The 20,667-nt window shown below is 37.6% G+C and overlaps 1 protein-coding gene across 1 annotated transcript in view; it reads left to right on the forward strand.

Moving 5' to 3' along the window:
• LOC114049490 (poly [ADP-ribose] polymerase 14-like) overlaps positions 1-20,465 on the forward strand; it is a gene marked incomplete at its 5' end in the record, with an annotated part of 33,845 nt that extends 13,380 nt beyond the window's left edge. Inside the window, 6 exons of the mRNA XM_027870732.1 lie at positions 795-962; positions 9,457-9,663; positions 9,759-10,358; positions 13,507-13,640; positions 16,578-16,752; positions 20,123-20,465. Coding sequence (XP_027726533.1) covers positions 795-962; positions 9,457-9,663; positions 9,759-10,358; positions 13,507-13,640; positions 16,578-16,752; positions 20,123-20,412 — 1,574 coding nt within the window. The remainder of the gene's footprint in view (positions 1-794; positions 963-9,456; positions 9,664-9,758; positions 10,359-13,506; positions 13,641-16,577; positions 16,753-20,122) is intronic.
• Positions 20,466-20,667: the final 202 nt, after the last annotated feature.

Raw genomic sequence — 20,667 nt, forward strand, 5'->3', positions numbered from 1 at the left:
CATACCCAGATTATTGACTTTGTCTAAGACTATGGGATCATAGATTTAGACATAGTGTAAATGTTAATAGTCTTCTAGTTAGTGGTCATCTAACTCCTTCATTTTAACAGATAAATAAATGTAGACCCAGTAAGGTTAGATGACTTGCCCAAGGTTGCACAGTAATGGCATAACCAGTAATTGAGGTCAACTTTTCTGACTCCAAAGTCATTGTTCTTTCCACTATGCCACAGTGTAGTTACTAGAGGTTTGAGGGAGGCAAATTGATCATAAAATTATGGACTTAGACCTGGAAGGGACCTCAGAGCCTATCTAGTCCATTACCTCTTGTATCAAGATGAGTAACGTGAGGCCCATAGAAGATAAGTGATTTGCCCAAAGTCAACAGGTGATGAGTACCAGAAGTGGGATTTGAACCTAGATCCCCTGACTTCAGAGCCAGCATTCCTTCCAGGATACCATATTGCAGCTGGTCCCCCAAAAAAGAGAAATATGTTACTTTATAAGTTAGTTGGCTTTCTATCACTAGAGATATTTAAGTAGAGGGTGGATAATTATGTCAGTGATGCTTTGAAAGGCAGTTATGCATGAGACCATATTGTATTATATGTCCCTAAGGTGCCTTTCATCACTGAGATTCACTAAGAATTTTAGGCAATAAATGAAGCTACACAAGTCACGATGGTTGTTTTCATGTCCTCTTTTACCTAAATAAAGTATCTTATATTCTCAATTATACAAAAGTTTCAGTTGAACTAATGTTTCATACCTTTCTGTCTTCTTCCATTCTCTAGCTGTGAATCATCACAGAAATTTTATAGTAACACAAGGTGGAAATCTAAGGTGCAAGAAAATAATTCATGTTATTGGGGGAAATGATGTCAAGCAAACCATCTCTGAAGTCCTCCAGGAATGTGAACAGATGAAATATGTGTCCATTTCCCTTCCAGCCATTGGAACAGGTTTGTAGCATCCTATCAGAATTAGTTTTTTAAGTACTTAGATTCCCCTAGATTACATATCCAATAGTAAAGATAATCATTAAGGTTGAATCTATATGAGAGTGATGGCAGTGGTAGCAATCTATTTTAGGTCTTGGCAAAGTTTTTAAACTCTGAGTACCATGGTGCTTGTGGGCAAGCATCTTAAGCTATGGATATGCAAGAAGAAAAAGAGAGAAAGATAAGCTGGTAAAGAGCATGACTAAAGGACAGAAGATGAAGGTGGGGAAGAGAGACAGAAAAAGTGGAAAGAAAATAAATTGATCCATTTCTCTGTCTCTTTCACTATCTCTTCTTTTGCCTCCTTTCATTTTCTGTCTTCTCCCCAAGATTTAACTTCCTGGCTTCCTTCTCTTCCCTCTTTCTCTCTCACATCTTTACCCTTTAGGAGAATTAGCTCACTGATTCTAATGTTTTCAACTTCTACCTCCATGCAGATGACTTCTTAGTCAGCAACTCCAACCCTATGAACACCTTCACCCCCTAGTTTAATCTCTCCTTTATTTTTCAGACAATCCCATTTGATGCCACCTGAAACTTTTCAGGTCAAATACTAAATTTATCATTGAGTCATAGACATTTTATAGCCAGAAGAGATTATGTAATTCTAGACTAATCTCCTAGTTTTCAGTTGAGACCTAAAGAAAATAAGCTACTTGCCTAAGATCAATTAATAATAATAATAATAAAAACTAATATTTATACAGTGCTTTAAGATTTTCAAAGCACTACACAAATATTATCTCATTTTGACTTCACAACAACCCTTGGAGGCAAGTGATATTATTTCCCCCATTTTGCAGCTTAGGGAACTGAGGCAAAGCAGTAATGTAATTTGCCCAAGATCATACATCTAGTAAGTTAGTCAGTGTCAGAAGAGGAATTGGAGCTCACGTCTTCCTGAGGTCAAGCTCTAGCTCCAACACTTGATGCACTATGACTCACAGTTAGTTAGTTTCACTTTGAGCCACCAGTAGTTCCAATTAGACTGAGTAGCTTTCCAGAGATCTTTCTGTTATCCCTCCCAACAAATAGGCAGCATTTTGCTTTTTTCTGTCAATAATATCATTTTTCTTCCTTTTTTTCATGGATTACAACCATAAATGCCAGACTTTAATCCTTCTTTCTCTGCATTATATCCCCCTGGCAGTGAGTTCTGCTGATTATTCTTTCACAATATCCTCAGATTCAGCTCTTCTTTTCAATTACCACCATGGCCATCAGCCCAGTCCCTCATCACCTCATACATGGATTACTACAGTAGTCTTTTAGTTGATCTTCTTTCCTTCCTTCATTTTCCCCTACGTATAGTCCTAGGATAATCTTTATACTTTTAAAAAAAAGTTTATACCAAAGATAGAAATGATTTGGTATTTAATCTTTTTTAAAAAATTGAAAGTTTTTCTTTTCTATACAATGAAAACTTTCCAAAGTATACACAGCCTCCCAAAAGAGTACATTCCTAGAAAAAGAGTTTATCAATTGTTGCCAGAAATAAGAGTATGACAGTAGGGTACTAAAATTGACTTTCTAATTGAGCAGTTTTATGGGCTTTCCTTGTTGACTTTATTTCCTTTTTATTTGGCACAGTGTGTGTTGTTCTTTAGGCTCAGCTAGCTTTCTTCTGTCTCATTTCATACAAGTCTTATCTCTGATAATAATAAATCAACTGCTTATGCTAAGGCCAAGTATTTTGGAGTTGATTTCTTTGAGAGGTTGTTCTTTTTCCTCTTCTTTTTTCTCCTCTGCATGATTTTTATACAAGTCTTATAGGATAAACTTGGTGGGTAAAACAGTTAAACTTTCCATCATCCTCTACTTTCAAATCTCTTGCTCCCTTGTCCTGGTAACACTCGTGCCTTGTCATGAATCACTCCACCCTGAATCACTGCCATCTTCTGCCTCCTTCTTTCCTCCTTACTTGCTTTTGAACTGAGAAGGAGACTTTCACACAATTGTGCTCACCAGGTCTGCTACAAATTTATGGTATCCAGTCTCAATAGGCACTTCACTGGAGGAAGGTAGTCTTTTCATTCCTCCTTAAAAGATTCTATTTCCTTGAAAGATGATGTCTGGGTTCTTTTTTTGATCATGGCTTTCAGATAGTCCAATAATTTTTAAATTATCTCTTCCGTATCTATCTTCCAGGTCAGTTGTTTTTCCAATGAGATATTTGACATTGTTTTCTATTTTTTCATTCTTTTAAATTTGTTTTACAGTGTCTTGATTTCTCATAAAGTCACTAGCTTCCAATTGCTCTATTCTAATTTTTAAGGAAACATTTTCTTCATTAAGCTTTTGGACTTCCTTTTCCATTTGACCAATATTGCTTTTTAAGGCATTCTTCTCCACATGGGCTTTTTGGACCTCTTTTGCCATTTGGTTTAGGCTATTTTTTAAGGTGTTATTTTCTTCACGTGTAACTGGGAAATAAGATGTACAGGAAATGGGGTATAGAAATCTATCCTGCCCTACAGGAAAATTGAAGGAAAAGGGGATAAGAGAAGGGGGGAGAAATAGGAGGGCAGATTAGGAGAAGGGGTATTCAGAATGCATGCCATCTTGGGGTGGGGGGAGGAATGAGATGGGGAGAAAATTTGGAACTCAAAATCTTGTGGAAGTGAATATTGAATACTAAAAATTAATTAAAAAATAAAATAACATAAAATAAAATAAAATAAAAAAGATTCTCTTTCCCACTCATCACAGCAGCTATTTTAGAACTTGTCTCTGCTCTTTAGGCCTCTCATTGTAGCCTTTCTTCCATCTCTGAGCTGAGGCTCTCCCTTCCCACTTTACAGAGAGCGTTGAGGCCAATTGCAAAGAACTCCCTCTTTTACTCTGCTCTTTCTCTGACAACTTCTCGACTTAATCTCCCACTGTTTCCTCCTTTGCTTCAGTCTCTGATAAAGATGTCATCTTCATTCCCCAAATAATAAATGGTCAGAGGAAATGAGACATCCCACAGGTTTCTCCACACTCATTTGTCAAAGTGATATTTCTAAAGCAAAGGTCTGACCTCATTACTTCCCCACTCCCTTACCGTGATTCAATAAATTCCACTGGCTCCTTAATACCCCCAGGATCAAGTATAAATCTTCCATTTGTCATTGAAAGCCCTTCATAACTGCCCCCCCCTTATCTTTCCAGTCTTCTTACACTTCACACCCCACCATGAACTCTATGATCCAATGACATTGGTCTCCTAGCTTTTAATTGAAGAAGACACACCATCTCCAGACTGCAGGCATTTCACTGACTGGCTCCCATGCCTAGAATGCTGTCCCTCCTCATGTCTACTGCCTGGCTTCCCTCACTTCCTTCAAGTCCCAGCTAAAATCCCATCTTCTAAAAGAAAAAAACTTTCCTAATCCCTCTTAATTCTTAGTTCCTTATGCCTGTTATTATTTCCAATTTATTCTGTATATTGTTTATTTGCGTATAGTTTGCATGTTGTCTTCCCACATTAGATTATGTGCTTTTGAGAACAGGGACTGTCTTCGCCTCTTTTCATTTCTTTCTCTCTCTCTCCCTCCCTCCCTCTCTCTCTCTCTCTCTCTCTCTCTCTCTCTCTCTCTCACACAGGCAATTGGGATTAAGTGACTTGCCCAGGGTCACACTGACTCACTGCACCACCTATCTAACCCTTTACCTCTTTTCATATACACAGTGTTTATCACAATAGCTGACACATAGTAAGTGCTTAATAAGTGCTTATTGACTGACTGACTTCCTCCTCTCTATCAATACCTAAGATTGGTTTTGTTTTACTCCTATATTTCCTTGTATTGAGAGTGTAGTCCATCAAAACCAGATACATATGAAATATTGTATAGCTATAGCTCCCCATCCTATACTATGGATTTTGTATAATGCAGATGTAGAACTCTAAAATTATCTTATTGATCCTAGCTGTATAGTATCTCTGACATTTCTTCCCTTCTCTCTCCTCAGTCATCACCCAAAGTCTGGTCTTCATCACTTCTCACCTGAACTATCACACGAGTTTTCAAAGTGATCTTCCTATATCCAGCCTCTCCTCTCTTCAATCCATCTTCCACACAGCTGACCAATTGAAATTTCTAAATATCGTGATCTATGACAACAATCACAGGACCATTTTGCCTCCCCGCTCAAAAAATCTTAGTGGTTCCTATCAACTCTAGGATAAAATACCAATCCCTCTGTTTGGCATTTGAAGCCCTTTTCATTCTAGCTTCAGGCTATCTTTCTAGAATGATTTACTCTTCTTACAATCTATGTTAATGTAACCTACTTGCTGGTTCCCACACATAACAATCTCTCTTCCACACCCTTTTACAGGCTCTTGTCTTGTCTGGCATTCTTTCTCCTACCTCTTCAGCTTTGACTTTTGGTATCCTTAGCTTCCATTAAGTCACAGTTCAAGTGATATAGTCTACCTAAGACCTTGCCTGGTCCCTCCCAGCTTTAGTACTCTCCCTCCAGATCAATTGCAAAAGGGACAGAGCTCTGATCTTGGAGTAATGAAGACCTGAGTTCAAATCCCACCTCAGGCTTTGTCTGCTTCAGTTTCCTTATTTATAAAATAAAAGTAATAGTAGCACCTATTTCCCAGAGATGCTGAAAGGATAAAATTAGATGATATTTGTAAATGTGTTGTAAATCTCAAAATGCTATATAAATGCTACCTACTATTATTATTTGCTTTCTGTATATTTTATATTTATGTACTTATGTGCTTGGCATTTTCCTCAAAGACAAATAACTGTTTCATTTAGAAATTTGTACCTGGCCCATAATAAATGCTTGTCAGATTGTTGGATATATAGCTCCCAAAGAACCTTACACAGTTGAATGGCCAAAATGCCAATTAATATATTTATAATAATATAATATCATATAATATCTTTGTAATAAAGCAATTCAAAGAAATTTTATGTTCCTGAATTAAAAAAACAGGAAAGACATTCAACACATTGGGCATCTTCTCTTCTTCACATACTTTCTAAAAGGCTTTCAGAATTCACCCAGTTAAGACAGTTTGCCTACTACCAAAAGACTACTTACCTAAAAGGAGATGGAGCATGAAATGAGCATCTGAATCCAGTGAATAGTCAAGTTCAGACTTTGGATCATTCAGATTCCTGTAGTCATTCCTAATTGAACTTTAGGCTTCCTGAGGGCAAGAATTGTAGTTTCCTGTGGGACGTAGAAGAGAGGGAGCTTAGTCCACAATGTCTGAAATACTGACAGTGAATGCAATAGTGATTATCAATTTGAAGGAAGGAGCATTTATTCATTAAGAACCAAACCTAAGGGAGTAGAGCCAAGAGGATGGAGTAAAAGCAGGTATTTCCTTGAGCTCTCCCCCAAACCCCTCCAAATACCTGTAAAAAATGGTCTCTAAACAAATTTCAGAGTAGCAGAACCCACAAAAAGACAGAGTGAAACAGTTTTCCATCCCAAGACAACCTGGATGGTTGATTAGAAAGGTCTACTATACTGGGCTAAGAGAGGAATGCAGTTTAGTGTGGGCATGTAGGCAAAACAGGCCTCATCAAACCTGAAGCAGGCCTCAGGGGACTGAATCATGGGCAGCTGTGGCAGTTTCCAGACTTCTCAATCCACAAATGCCAAAGACAACTTAGAAGGTCAGTAGGAAAAATCTGTGACCATGGTGAGAGAGAAACTCGATCCCAGAGCCAGTCATGGTGCAGCTCTGGGGCAGTGGCTGTTTCCCCACAGACTGAGGGGGAATCAAGTGGCTGATCAGAGGGAATTTCAGGGATCTCTTTGCTGGTGCTAAAGCAGAATTCTCTTGCTTTGCCCTTGCTTGGATTTGGGTCACTGTTCTGGGTGGTGATCCTGGGGTGAGGAGGAGAGCTGGTGTGATGGAGATTGTAGTGGTAGTGGAGAGGAAATCCTCTTCATAGTTCCAAGGCAGAAAAGAGTGCTTGTGGTCACTCCTAGACCAGAGCCCAGGCCAGGAAAGAAGTAAACACCCCCCCTTGATCATTCCACTTTGAAAGAACTGAAAATTTACAGGTCCCTAGAAGTATCTCTGAAAAAAGCTGCACAAACCCCCCAAAGATTGGGACAGTACATTCTCCACACTGGAAGCAGACCCTTACCTTAACAAGGAGTTTAAAACTCAAGTAATTGGCTGGGATCATGAACGAACAACACAAAAAAAGTCAGACCATAGAATCTTTCTTTCAAAACATACAACCAGAAGAAGACAACAAAATCAAAGCTCCTACATCCAAAGCCTCCAAGAAAAATATGAATCAGTCCCAGGCCATGGAAGAGTACAAAAAGGATTTTGAGAAGCAAGTAAGAGAAGTAGAGGAAAAACTGGGAAGAGAAATGAGAGTGATGCAAGAAAATCATGAAAAACAAGTCAACACCTTGCTAAAGGAAACCCCCCAAAAGACTGAAGAAAATAGTACCTAAAAAATAGCCTACCCAAAATGCAAAAGAGATCCAAAAAGCCATTAAGAAGAATGTCTTAAAAAGTAGAATTAGCCAAATGGAAAAAAAAGTCCAAAAGCTCACTGAAGAAAATACTTCCTTAAAAATTAGAATGGAGCAATTGGAAACTAGTGAATTTATGAGAAATCAAGAAATTGTAAAACAAAACCAAAAGAATGAAAAAATAGAAGACAATGTGAAATATCTCATTAGAAAAACAACTGACCTGGAAAATAGATCCAGGAGAGAGAATTTAAAAATTACTGGACTATCTGAAAACCATGATGAAAAAAAGAGCTTAGACATCATCTTTCATGAAATTATCAAGGAAAACTGCCCTGATATTCCCGAACTAGGAATATTATAGCCAAATTCAAGAGTTCCCAGGTCAAGGAGAAAACATTGCAAACAGCTAGAAAGAAACATTTCAAGTATTGTGGAAAATATCAGGATAACACAGGATTTAGCAGATTCTACATTAAGGGACTGGAAGGCTTGGAATATGATATTCCACAGGGCAAAGGAGATAGGATTACAGCTAAGAATCACCTACCCAACAAAACCAAGTATAATCCTTGAGGTGGAAAAATGGACATTCAGTGAAATAGAGGACTTTCAAGCATTCTTGATGAAAAGACTAGAGCTGAATAGAAAATTTGACTTTGAAATACAAGACTCAAGTGAAACATGAAGAGGTAAACAGGAAAGAGAAATCATAAGAGACTTATTAAAGTTGAACTGTTTACATTCCTGCATGGAAAGATGATATTTGTAATTCATGAGACTTTTGTCAGTATTAGGGTAGTTAAGGGGAAAAAAAATTATATGTGTAGATAGATTGATAGATAGAGGGCACAGGGTGAGTTGAAGATGAATGGGTGATAACTAGAGAATAAAATTAAGGGGAAAGAGAGGATTATACTGGGAGAAGAAGAAAGGGAGAGGTAGAATGAGGTCAATTATCTCACATAAAAGAGACAAGAAAAAGCTTTTACATTGGAGGGGAAGGTGAGAGGGAATGAGTGAATCTTACTCTCATCAGATTTGACTTAAAGAGAGAATAACATACACACTCAATTGGGTATGGAAAGCTATCTTACCCCATGGGAAAATAGGGGGGAAGGGGATAAGAGAGCTGGGGGGATGATAGAGGGGAGTGCAGATTGGAGGAAGGGGTAATCAGAAGCAAAGACTTCTGAGGAGGGACAGGGTCAAAAGAGAGAATAGAATAAATGGGGAGTGGGATAGGATGAAGGGAAATATAGTCAGTTTTCCACAGCACGACTACTATGGAAGTGTTTTGCATGACTACATATGTATAACCTATATTGAATTGTCTTCTCAATGAGAGTGGGTGGGGAGGGAGGAAGGGAGACAATTTGAAACCCAAAGTTTTAAAAACAAATGTTAAAAAAATTGTTTTCACATTCAACTGGGAAATAAGATATACAGGCAATGGGGTATAGAAAACTATCATGCCCTAAAGGAAAATAGAAGAGGAAGGGGATAAGAGAAGGGTGGGGTGATAGAAGGGACTGCAGATTGGGGAAACGGTATTGAAAATGCATGCTCTCAATGCATGCTGTCTTGGGGTTGGGGTAGAGATGAGATAGGGAGAACTTTGGAACTCAAAATCTTGTGGAAGTGAATGTTGAAAACTAAAAATAAATAAATTAATGAATCTTTAAAAAAAAGAAAAAAAAGAAAAAAGGACAAGGGGAAAAAAATCAAACCTACTAACTTTTTTTTAAATTTGCTAGGTAATGGGGTTAAGTGACTTGACCAGGATCACACAGCTAGTAAGTGTCAAGTGTCTGAGTCTGGATTTGAACTCAGGTCCCCCTGAATCCAGGGCCAGTACTCTATCTACTGTGCCACCTAGCTGCCCCCTAAACCTAGTAACTTTTAAATAGTACTTTGCAGCAGAGAGACAGTAAGAAAAAGGGGGAGGTGTTATTTATTATTGCTTTGTTCTTATCATTTTTTAATTTTGTTCTTTCAGGACAGGCCAAAAAAGACCCTACTAATGTTGCTGAAGCTATAATTGATGCCATTAAAGATTTTGCACAGAAAGGGTCTGGCCAATCAGTGAAAAAAGTGAAAGTGGTCATCTTCCTGCCACAGCTACTGGAAGTGTTTCATGATACTATGAAAAAAAGAATAAGCTGCAAGCCAACAACCTCAACCTCTGTGATCTCAAAAATAAAATGTAAGTTGTACATTTTCTTTAAAGGGCATGTGCCTATGATTTACCTTGCAAATATTTAGAGTAACTTCTCATGATATTATCATTTATTTTTAAAGCATTTTTAGGTCTTGGAAGCCAGCCTCCCAAAAAACAAGATAATTTGGTTTTGGAAAAAATAAAAAAATCAGCAACTTTCCAGGTGTGTGGTGAAAGCAAGGAGAATATTGAAAGCACTATCTCTTGGATACAAGATTTGATTTTAAAGGAACAGGAAAATTGTATTTTCTCTGATATATCCATTCAAAAATTTGGTGAAAAAGAATACACTGAACTGAATGAGCTGCAAAAAAGGTTAAATATCATCATTGATGTGAAACATGAAAGATCTCAAATTGAGGTCACAGGAACTATCCGAGATACATTGCAAGCTTGCCAGGCAATTCAAGGCATGATCAAGAGAACACGCTTACATATGGATGAGGAGTCTAAGGCTGAGGAGCTCAGTAGAACCACCATATGGGAGTATAATGACAATGGTCTTTTCAAACCTTTTGACAAACTAACTAATCTGCATTTAGAGGATGCAAGGAAAGGAAAGAAAAATAAGATTGTTGTTAAAATTAAAAATGAGAACTACACAGTAGACTTTAATGCTAACCTTGCTACAAATGTAAAGGGACACAACTTGCCTGTTCGTTGTATCAAAAAACTTGAAGGTAGGTTCAGCTTTGCTTTATTTCTCTTAATATTCTCTCTGTCTCTTTCTATCCCTCTGTCTCTCTGTCTATCTGTCTCTGTCTCTCTTTCCCTGTCTTTGTGTCTCTGTCTCTCTCTATCTCTGTCTCTCTCTCCCTCTGTTCTCCCTCACCTTTCCCTCTCTATCTCTTTATTGCTTTAACATTCAGCCAGTAAACATTTATCAAGCACCTGTTATGTGTCCATGTACTGTGCTAATCCTCTGGTAGTACAAAGAAAGGCAAAAGACAGTTCCTCTTCTCAAAGAGCTAAAAATTCAATGGGGGGACAACATGAAAATAACTGTACAAACAAGCTAAAATGTTAAAATGGGTAAATTAGAAATAAAGTGGTGTAGGAAAAGTATCTCTCACTAGTACTAAAAAATGGGAATAAAGTCTAAAAATTTGGGCAGCTGGTATAGCTGTTAACCTCTTCCTCTAGAGTGCCTCCACTGTCCCCTGTCTAGCACCCTGGACAGAGATGGAAAGCCGACAGAATGCTTCTTAATGATCTCTATTTAAAACTACTGAATATTATGGTTTGTTGGGTATCATCTGATCAGTCAGCAACCACTTATTAAGTACCTGTGTGAGGCCCTTTGCTAAGGGCTAACTGGAGATATGAAGAAAAGCAAGAAGATTCCTTGTCCCCTTTCTAATAGAGCAGACAACGTGTAAAATAAGTAGGGACAAGATATATACAGAGTAGTTGTAAGGTCATTTCAGAAGGGACAGAATGCACTAGAAGCTGAGGGTACTGAGAAAGACCTCCAGAAAAAGGTGGGTTTTGAGCTGAATCTGGAAGGAATCCAGAGAAACTGTGCAGTAAAGCTAAGGAGGGAAACATCCCAGGTGCAAGAGACAATCAGAAACAAAATGCAGTGTACAGGGAATGGTGAATAGGCCAGTATAGCAAGATTGGAAAGTGAGTGGGGGGGAGTCAAGTATAAAAAGAGTCAAAAGGTAGGAAGGTGATCATTTATGAAAGTCTCTATATGCCACATGGGCTGAGACTTAACAAGGCCTGAGTAACACCAAGAACTGGTAAAGGAAATAGTTGGGCAAGATGTCTTATGTGAGGTGAGGTAAAGAAGACAAGGCAGCAGAAGGGGAAGCTATCATCAAATGACTTAATTTTTTTTATTAAATATGAAGCAAAGTCATCAGCTAAGAGGATAGGGAGGGGAGTACTATGAAGAAGTTAGAAGAGAAGATTTGAAATAGCTCTTTATTGAGCAGGATACCTAATCAATTACAGAGGAGAAAGACTGCTTGTTGTAGTGAGTGTCCAGCTGAGATGAGATAATAGATTTTTAGTCAATCCAACATCATCTTAGTTTTGTGATTTCCTCCAGCTACATGGACACACAGCCTCTGGAGAGACATGCTGGATATATATGGTAGAAATAATCCAGGTATTAGGAGAAAGAGTGGGATAAAGGATGCCTTCATGATCATTCCTCTACAGGGAGGGGAGACAGGGGGAAGAGGTTAAGGGGATCTCAGACAACTATGGGGATTGGTGATGGAAGAAGCTTAGTAGGTTTCACTAGCTGACCTGAACAAGTAAGGCTAGTGTGTTTATGAGAGGGAGCCACAAGGCTGAGGTACCACAAGAAAATGATTGATGGTAGCCTCCTGATCCCCAAATTTGGGTTGTAGTTTCTCAGCTGCTAGTATCCTAGATTTTTTTTTTTCAGATTCTAGGGTCTAGTTTGGAGAAGCCTGTTTTATTTTGGTTTTGGAGCTGTGATTTCATGGGTATAAAGAATGCCCAGTGAGAATATTCTCTCTATCCCTCCCAGGGAGGAAACACCTTCAAAAGATAAATACCTACATGGCAACTTACAGTCTTAGGAAAGCTGCTAGGGCAATGAGAGTCGAAATGATTTATCCTTGGTCAGGCATCCACTATGTTATCAGAGGAAGAACTTACTCACTTTAAGTACTGTTCTCTCTGCCCACTATACAATATTACTTCTTCATTCCCCCCACACACACTTCGATTATAAATTAATACATTTACTTTCTAGTTTGTAATTCTATGTCTTCTGAGATTTCTTTGTCTCAAATCATTTCTGCAAAAATCATTTCTGCTTGAACTAATAAGACAAAGTTTCTGAACCCATGCCAGGTACAGGAACCTGGGACATAGGTGGAAGGCATTTCCTACTAGCCTGTCTTTCCTACCAGCCTTATCCATTACATTACTGCACCTGCTTTTCTATTTAACTCTCATGAATCCAAGAATGGATATGAAAGAGGGAAGGAAACAACTATTTATTAAGCACCTACTATGCATCAGGCACTGTGTAAGCACTACCAATATCTCATTTGATCTTCACAACAACCCTACAAGGCAAGTGTTGTTATTATCCTCATTTTACAGTTGAGAAAACTGAGGCAGACAGACATTAAGTGAATTGCCCATAGACTCACAGCTCATAAATGTCTGAGGCTGGATTTGAACTCAGATCTTCCGGATTCCAGGCCCAGTGCTCTAGCTACCATACCATTTAGCTGTTTGTGAAATATTTTGGGAAGATGAACTCTAGATGAATTTTGTATGCTAGTGTTTTAAAATAAAGTAGCAATTCACTCAATTTGATTTAAAATATTTGAAGGAAATAATTGAATGATAAGAGGCAGCATGGTGTAGTAGATAGAACTTGGATATAGGAAGACATAAGTACATATCCTGCTTCTGACTCTTACTAGCTGTGTGACTCTGGGCAAGTCACTTAAAAGCCCCAAGACAATTCTCTTAGACTAAATTATAGATGGGACACAATCTGTATTGACCATAGAGGTAAAATAATAGACTTACGGTATATTTAATGCATTAATTTGTTCATCAGTTACATGTTATATTGATGGCAGGGTGAGCAGAACAAGTCAATACATACTCAAAAGGGCCCCATGTGTACGTCATTTTTTTTTCTTAATAGTATAATATGTTTTATGTAATGGGTGCATACATAATGTTTATTAAATTGAATTGAATTCTCAAAACCTAGCAATAAGAGAATGCTAAAAATTCAGATACTATTCTGCTTTTTAGAGAGCACTAGAGTCTTATCCTTTCCTATGGGAGGAAATTATTAATTATCAAGTGTTTGTCTTTCAGTTGAGATCCCTAATCACTGGGATGAGATGAAAGACCAGAACCTTCTTTTGGTGGATTTACCTCCAGGACATCAAGAATACAACCAAGTAAAAGACAAGTTTTCTCAGACTTGTGCTAACTTCACAATAGAGAAGGTAAGCCTACTCTATATCCTTGCCATTATCTCTAATCCTCCATTCCTCAGTACTTTATCTAGCCTTCACCCCTGCTCTTCTCTCTTCGATATATATCTAGTCTGAGGCTGTCTCCCGTATGTTAGTTGACCTCAATGCCTACTGGACATTCTCAGCTGTATGTACCGTAGGCTTCTCAAGTTGAGTATGTCCGAAACAGAATTGATTATCTTTCTTCCAAAACCCTCCTTTCCTCCCAACATTCTTATTATTGCTGATGGCACTACCATCCTCCTACTTTTACAGGTTCACTATCATGGCATCCTCTTTGATACCTAACTGAATCAGAGTGGAATTGGCATACCCTTGGTCTTATCATCACCTAGAAGTGTTTCACTTCCATGTTCATGATCTCTGAAACCCCTTTATCTGGTCATAATCTTTTATCAATCTATCATCCTTGTGCCTAATGATCCCTAAGCCAATTCTTCATCTTCATCAGTTATATTAGCTTAAGAAAATTATTGGTGTATATATTTTTAATGGAATAGATTTTAGTATTATTCCACATTGATTCTAAAAATCTGCCAATAATAACAATCAGATGTGATTAAAATTTAAATTGGATATGGAAACCTAAATGTAATTAGATCTCTTTTCCTAACTCAAAGTTTCCTGCATCTTTTTAGAGTGTACAAGGTCATTTCTTTTCATCAGTTTACATGGCAAAAGAAATTACAATGTGTCCCAAACTGTCAATATCTGGGGGTGGGGGAAAGAGGAGTGGGATAAGAGGACAATTGAGGCAACCTGGATCTGGAGCTAGGTATTATGGAGAGGCAAAAAAAAAATAAATGGGGTTTCTGTTGGTTTGTCTTTGTTTCCATTGGTCTAACACCTATGGAGCCTATGTCTATGATCTCCAACTAAATCACCTCCCCATTCTAAGAGCCTAATTTTCTTCATCTGTAAGGTGAGGGGATTGGATTAGATGATTTCTGACACCCCTTCTAACATTCTGTGATTCAGCAAGGAGCAGCCGCTATTCATTGTTTTCTAACTCAGAAGAGACCAAAAAAAAAAAATCAACAACCACTCACCTAAGTATGATTTGCTTTGGAGTTTTATTTTTTCTGTTTATCCCCACTGTTCCTTCCATTTTCTGTTGTTTTGGACTCTTCTTGTACCAATGGAACAGGTTAGTGGAAGAGTTGGGATTAGGAAAAGAGACAAAAGAAATTTCCAAAGGCCAAGCCATTGAAATGGCCTATCCTGTAAATGAGAAAGAATGTTAGCCAGACCACTAATTCTTGAAAGCTTGTATGTCTATGATATTTAAGGCTCCATACAAGTATTGTAGCCCATTTACAAATAGATATCAGCCCTGGCCCCCCTCCCCAATGCCTTAAAAATAAAAAAGAGACAATGATACACATAAAAATACTAAACTTTTGTTATAAGTTGGTATTTTCCTTTTTATTCACAAAAAGCAAGCAAATTTCCTTTTAAAATTTTAGTGGAATACCAAATAGTAACAGAACTCAGAGGAAATATAATTAAACCAACTTGCTCTTATAAAATTTGCACCACCCAGTGAAGTATTCTTTGTTAAAACATGCTTATTGCGGCAGCTAGGTGGCACAGTAGATAGAGCACTGACTCTGAAGTCAAGAGGACCTGAGTTCAAATCCAGCCTCAGACCAAATGCTTAACACTTACTAGATGTGTGACCCTGGGCAAGTCACTTAACACCAATTGCAAAAAAAAAAAAACCCAAAACAAAACATGCATATTACATCTTATTTTCTATTTATCAAAGGCTAATGAAACTTTATTTTTCTTCCAGCTCATCTAGTTCACCATACAGCAATGGTTAGCTTATTATCAGACTCAGAATGGTGACCTCCTCAATTATTTTTTAACTCAGGGGAAGAGAAAAAAACCACAATAAGATATTAGAACTGGTGACTGTGATGGGTGAGACAGTATCACAAACCCTAGCTCTCTTGAGACCTATTAACAGACTTAAAAGCAATGTAGCATAATCATGGTCCTAGATCAAACTATATTTTAAAAAGGCATTTGCAGTGGAAATATGTTTTACATGATTGCACATGTATAACCTATATCAGACTGCTTGCTATCTTGGGGAGGAGGTAGGGAGGGAGAAAAATTTAGAATTCAAAAATCTTATAAAAAATGAATGTTGAAAATTGTCTGTACATGTGATTGGAAAAAATAAAACACTATTCACATTAGGAAATAAAATAAAATAAAATAAAAGAGCTTTTGCAGATTAGGATAGTGTTCAGCATTTGTCCTTGAACTTTTGGATCACAGTGATTATATGTCAGTGTGCAGTGTGTGTGTGTGTGTGTGTGTGTGTGTGTGTGTGTGTGTGTGTGTTTTAAATGGGAGAAGAAAGATGGATAACTTTTCCCAACCTTGAGAAAATGTCAGCTATCAGAAACAAACTAAAAAATGATTCAACTTGAAAATGACAACTGGATAGAAAGTTTGCTTTGGAGTTGATAAGTGTTTATTTCAAACTGAGCCTCTCACACCAAGCACCTCCCTACAGCTTTGTGTTTCCAAGCAGGTGCCTATCCATGTTGGTTAGGATCCTCACCAGGAGTGCCCTATACTAAAGGTATCAGATGTGCAATTCAAAACAAAACAAAATTTCCAGAAAGTGACCAAATTAGTCAATATTTCTTTTCAAAGCATATCTTTACAAAACTCTACATTTACAAAGTTATCTGGACATAAGAATATATTTGGAAAACAAAATAGCTAGCACTAAACTTGATGTTTATTATTTTATGCTCAAAGGAAAACTATCCTACACAAAATCTAAAATGGTTTCCTATGGATTGATCATTTTTAAATTCACTTCCACAAGTAGTTCATGCCTAACACTGTGTTCATTTCCAGTGATTTTCCTTTTGTAACTTGTAGATTCAGAGGATACAGAACAAAAGCCTTTGGAATTCCTATAACATAAAGAAAATATTCATGGATGACCAAAACAAACACACAAATAATGAAAAATTCCTCTTCCATGGGACAGATGTTGACTCAGTGTCCCATATCAATAGCCAAGGCTTTAATCGCAGTTATGCTGGGAAAAATGGTAAGTAAAACAACAGGTATCTTGTTTGCTTCAAAAAGTTTGAAGATGAAGTGTGGCTTTCATATCACACCATCAGCACCTGAACACTAAAGTGTGTCACCATGAAATCTACTTTCCTCCTCAATCAATCAACATTTACTAAGCACATACTATGTGCCAGACAGTGTGCTAAGCACATGGAATACAAATACACAAAAAGACACAGTCTCTGCTCTCAAGGAACTTCCAATCTAATGGGAGAAGATAATATGAAAAGGAAGCTGAAAAGGGAATGGGGGGATGATGGAAAAGTAAGGGAAGACCCAACATGGTATAGCTAGGTGAGAAGTGAGAAGTTATCAGAGCTGAGCTCCCTCCTTAAATGGAGAGTCAGAGTTCATTACACACACACAAAGACACACACACACACACACACATCTCTTTGGCTTCAATAGCCTTTCCCTGATGATATATGACTGTGAATAATAAAATACAGTTATCAGCAAACAATCAAAATTATGAGTGACTCAACAGGCAGTGGGTGAGGCACATGGTAGGTATAAAGAGGGACATATGGTGGGTATAAAGAGGATGGTCACATGGTCAACAATGAGGAGGACTTGAACAAGAATTGAAAAGAATGAGGAGGTCTAGATGGGTTGAGATCTTCACCAAAGACTTAGAGATTTAGAGCTAGAAGGGACCTTCAAGTGGATCCAACCCCCTCATTTTACATATGAAAAAATGGGAGTACAGAGGTCAATAGCTTTCTGAGTATCAAAGTTGACAAATTTCTGAGTCAAGATTTGAACCCAAGTCTTTCCTGACTCTATAACCTCTGTTCTTATCCACTATACCCTCCTGCATCTCCAAAATATCATCAACCCTACCAAAGTATGAATGATTGATAGGTTATATCCAAAAGACACAATAATATAAATCTAAAGGGCACTTAATTTCAGTGGTAGATCAAACGATTTCTGTTGGTTGTTTTTTTCCATCTATGACCCCTTCATATGAATTATCACTTCTCTTTACAGTAGGTGAATAACTACTTCCAAAGCTGATTTTTAAAAAACGATGGATACATTTTATTTTGTTGTGGTCCAACAAATACACTGAAACAAGGCTCACATTCACCAATATAGCCTGTTTCTGAGTCCTCAACAGAAAGGAAGGCTGTGTCCTTTCATTTCGACAGTATGATACTGCCCCACACATCTAATCTGTTGCCAAGGCATGTTTCTATCTTCAAAACATCTCTCATACATATCCCTTTCTCTTCACTCACACAGCCAATACCCTGGCACAGGTCTTCATCATGTGACTCCTGGATAGTTGCAGCAGCCTTCTCATCTCCCTGCCTCAAGTCTCTCCTCACTTCATCCATCTTCCACTCAACCATCAAAGTGATTTTCATAAAACTCAGGGCCACAAATGTCACCCCTCTGCGCAATGAACATCAGTGACTTCCTGTTATCTCCAGGATCAAATACAAAATGCTTTTTTTGCATTTAAAGCCCTTTACAATATAGCCTTTCCCTATCTTTCCAGTCTTCTCATAGTCTACTCACACATACTTAAGAGTCCAGCTACACTGGGTTTCTTGCTGTTCCTCACACACTACACTCCATCTCCCAGTTCTGGAGCTTTGCACTAATTATCCCCCATGCCTCAAATGCTCTCACTCCTTACCTCTTCCAACTGGCTTCTTGAACCTCCTTCCAGGCTCAGCTAAATCACACATTCTGCAGAACGTCTTCCTTACTGCTATTGATTTCCCTCTGAGATTACCTTCCATTTATTCGATATATATACATTGTACATTGTTGTTCACATGTTGTCTTCTCTATTAGAATGAGAGCTCCTTAAAGATAGGGAGCATGTTTCTGCCTCTCTTTCTATTCCTACACTTAGCACAGTGCCTGGTACATAATAAATACTTGTCACCTGACAGGCTGGTTGACCATTGTCCTTTGGGGTTGATTAGAGATTTCTTGCCTCTCTATGTTGACTGTGCTTACATAGTTGCAGTCATTGTCTATACAAAAGTTTTTGGCTATGCTTTTTTTAAAAATAAATTTATTTTGATTTATCAGTAATCACTTCCATAAGCTGTTGAGTTTTGAATTTTCCTCCCCTTCCCTTCCCACCTCCCTCCCCAAGATGGTGCACAATCTGATATAAAATATACATATACATACCTATTAAACATATTTTCACATTAGTGATGTTGTAAGTAAGAATTAGAAGCAATAGAAGGAATCACCAGAAAGAGGAAACAAAACACAACAGAAGGAAAAAAAATAGTAGATAGTATGTTTCGATCTACATTCAAACTCCATAGTTCTTTCTTTGGATGTGGATTGCTTTTTTCAGCATGAGGCCTTTGGAGTTGTCTTAGATCTTTGTATTGCTGAGAAGGGTTAAGTCTATCAATATTAGTACCTAACTGATTATGTTATTCCCTTCTTGAGCCAAGTCTGAGAGTAAGGTTCAAACAATGCTCATCTCCCTCCCTCCTTTCCCTCTGCTTTAATAGGTTTTTGTGCCTTTTCCTGTAATGTAATTTACCCTTGTCTGCCTCCTCCTTTCCTTTTCTTTCAGTACATTTTCTTAGTTAGGTCAGATTAATCCACTTACTTGGATCCATTTAACCCCCTTGATTAGATTTTTTTTTTGCCATTACATCAAAGTCAACTTATACCCACCCCCTTCATGTATACCCCTTTAACATGGTGTAATAACAATACAGTTCTCAAAGGTTACAAGTTCATCTTACCTTGTAGGGATGTAAACAGTTTGCCCTTATTAATAACATGCTTCTTTCTGTCCCATTTACCTTTTTATGTCTCTCTTGAGTCTTGTATTTGAAGATCAAAATCTCTGTTGAGCTCTGGTCTTTTTATCAGGAAGGTTTGGAAGTTCCCTATATCATTGAATATCCATCCCCTCCTCTGAAAGATCATGCTCATTTTCACTGGGTAGTTGATCCTTGGTTGTTGGCTATGCTTTTAATAAAAAGACTTCTAGATAAGTTACAAAGAGGCATTAGCTTAATGAGGGAGACTGTGAATTCAGCTTAACAAATATTTATTAGGCAAGTGTTTTGTGTAAATTCTTATACCAGAGCAGGAGAATGCAATGATTAAATAAGACAAAGACCCAACCTTTAAGGAATTTACTAAGGAGGTGTTTTGTGTGTGTGTGTGTGTGTGTGTGTGTGTAATTTAAAATGAAAGATTAAATGTGATGAATGCAAAGAGAAAATTCCAATAAAATGAAATGAGATTTTATTACTTTGATCATGTATCCAGGCATCATCATTATTGGTATAATAATACACATTTCATAATCTTAATTTTGTAAAAATTTGTCTTCTTTTTCACAGCTACAGCATGGGGGAAAGGAACTTATTTTGCTGTCAATGCCCTATATTCAGCTAACAACACATACTCCAAGCCAGATATCAATGGGAAGAAGCATATGTATTACGTGAGAGTACTTACTGGTGAATACATTCTTGGAAATTCATCATTAATTGTCCCTCCAGCAAAGATAACTCAAGATGCTAATGTTCTATATGACAGTGTCACTAATCATATGAGAAATCCAACCTTATTTGTCATATTTTATGATAATCAGGCTTATCCAGAGTACCTCATTACTTTCAGGAAATAACATTTTGGTTTCACATCCAAGAGATATCATGTAGACACTTCTTTGTAGCAAGTTTTAGCTTTCAATGTATTTTTTTAGCTCACAACATTCATTCTTGTTGCTGAAATTAGTACTTTTTGCATTATCACCAGTGTGATTTTAATTTATGCTTCTTCTTGTCATTCCCCAATTGATAAATGGTCAAAGAATATGAACTGGCAGTTTTCAGATGAAGATCAAAGCTATCTTTAGTTATATGAAAAAAATGCTCAAAAT

Source organism: Vombatus ursinus, unplaced genomic scaffold, assembly GCF_900497805.2.
Source record: "Vombatus ursinus unplaced genomic scaffold, bare-nosed wombat genome assembly UNPS02003262.1, whole genome shotgun sequence".
Taxonomy (NCBI): domain Eukaryota; kingdom Metazoa; phylum Chordata; class Mammalia; order Diprotodontia; family Vombatidae; genus Vombatus; species Vombatus ursinus.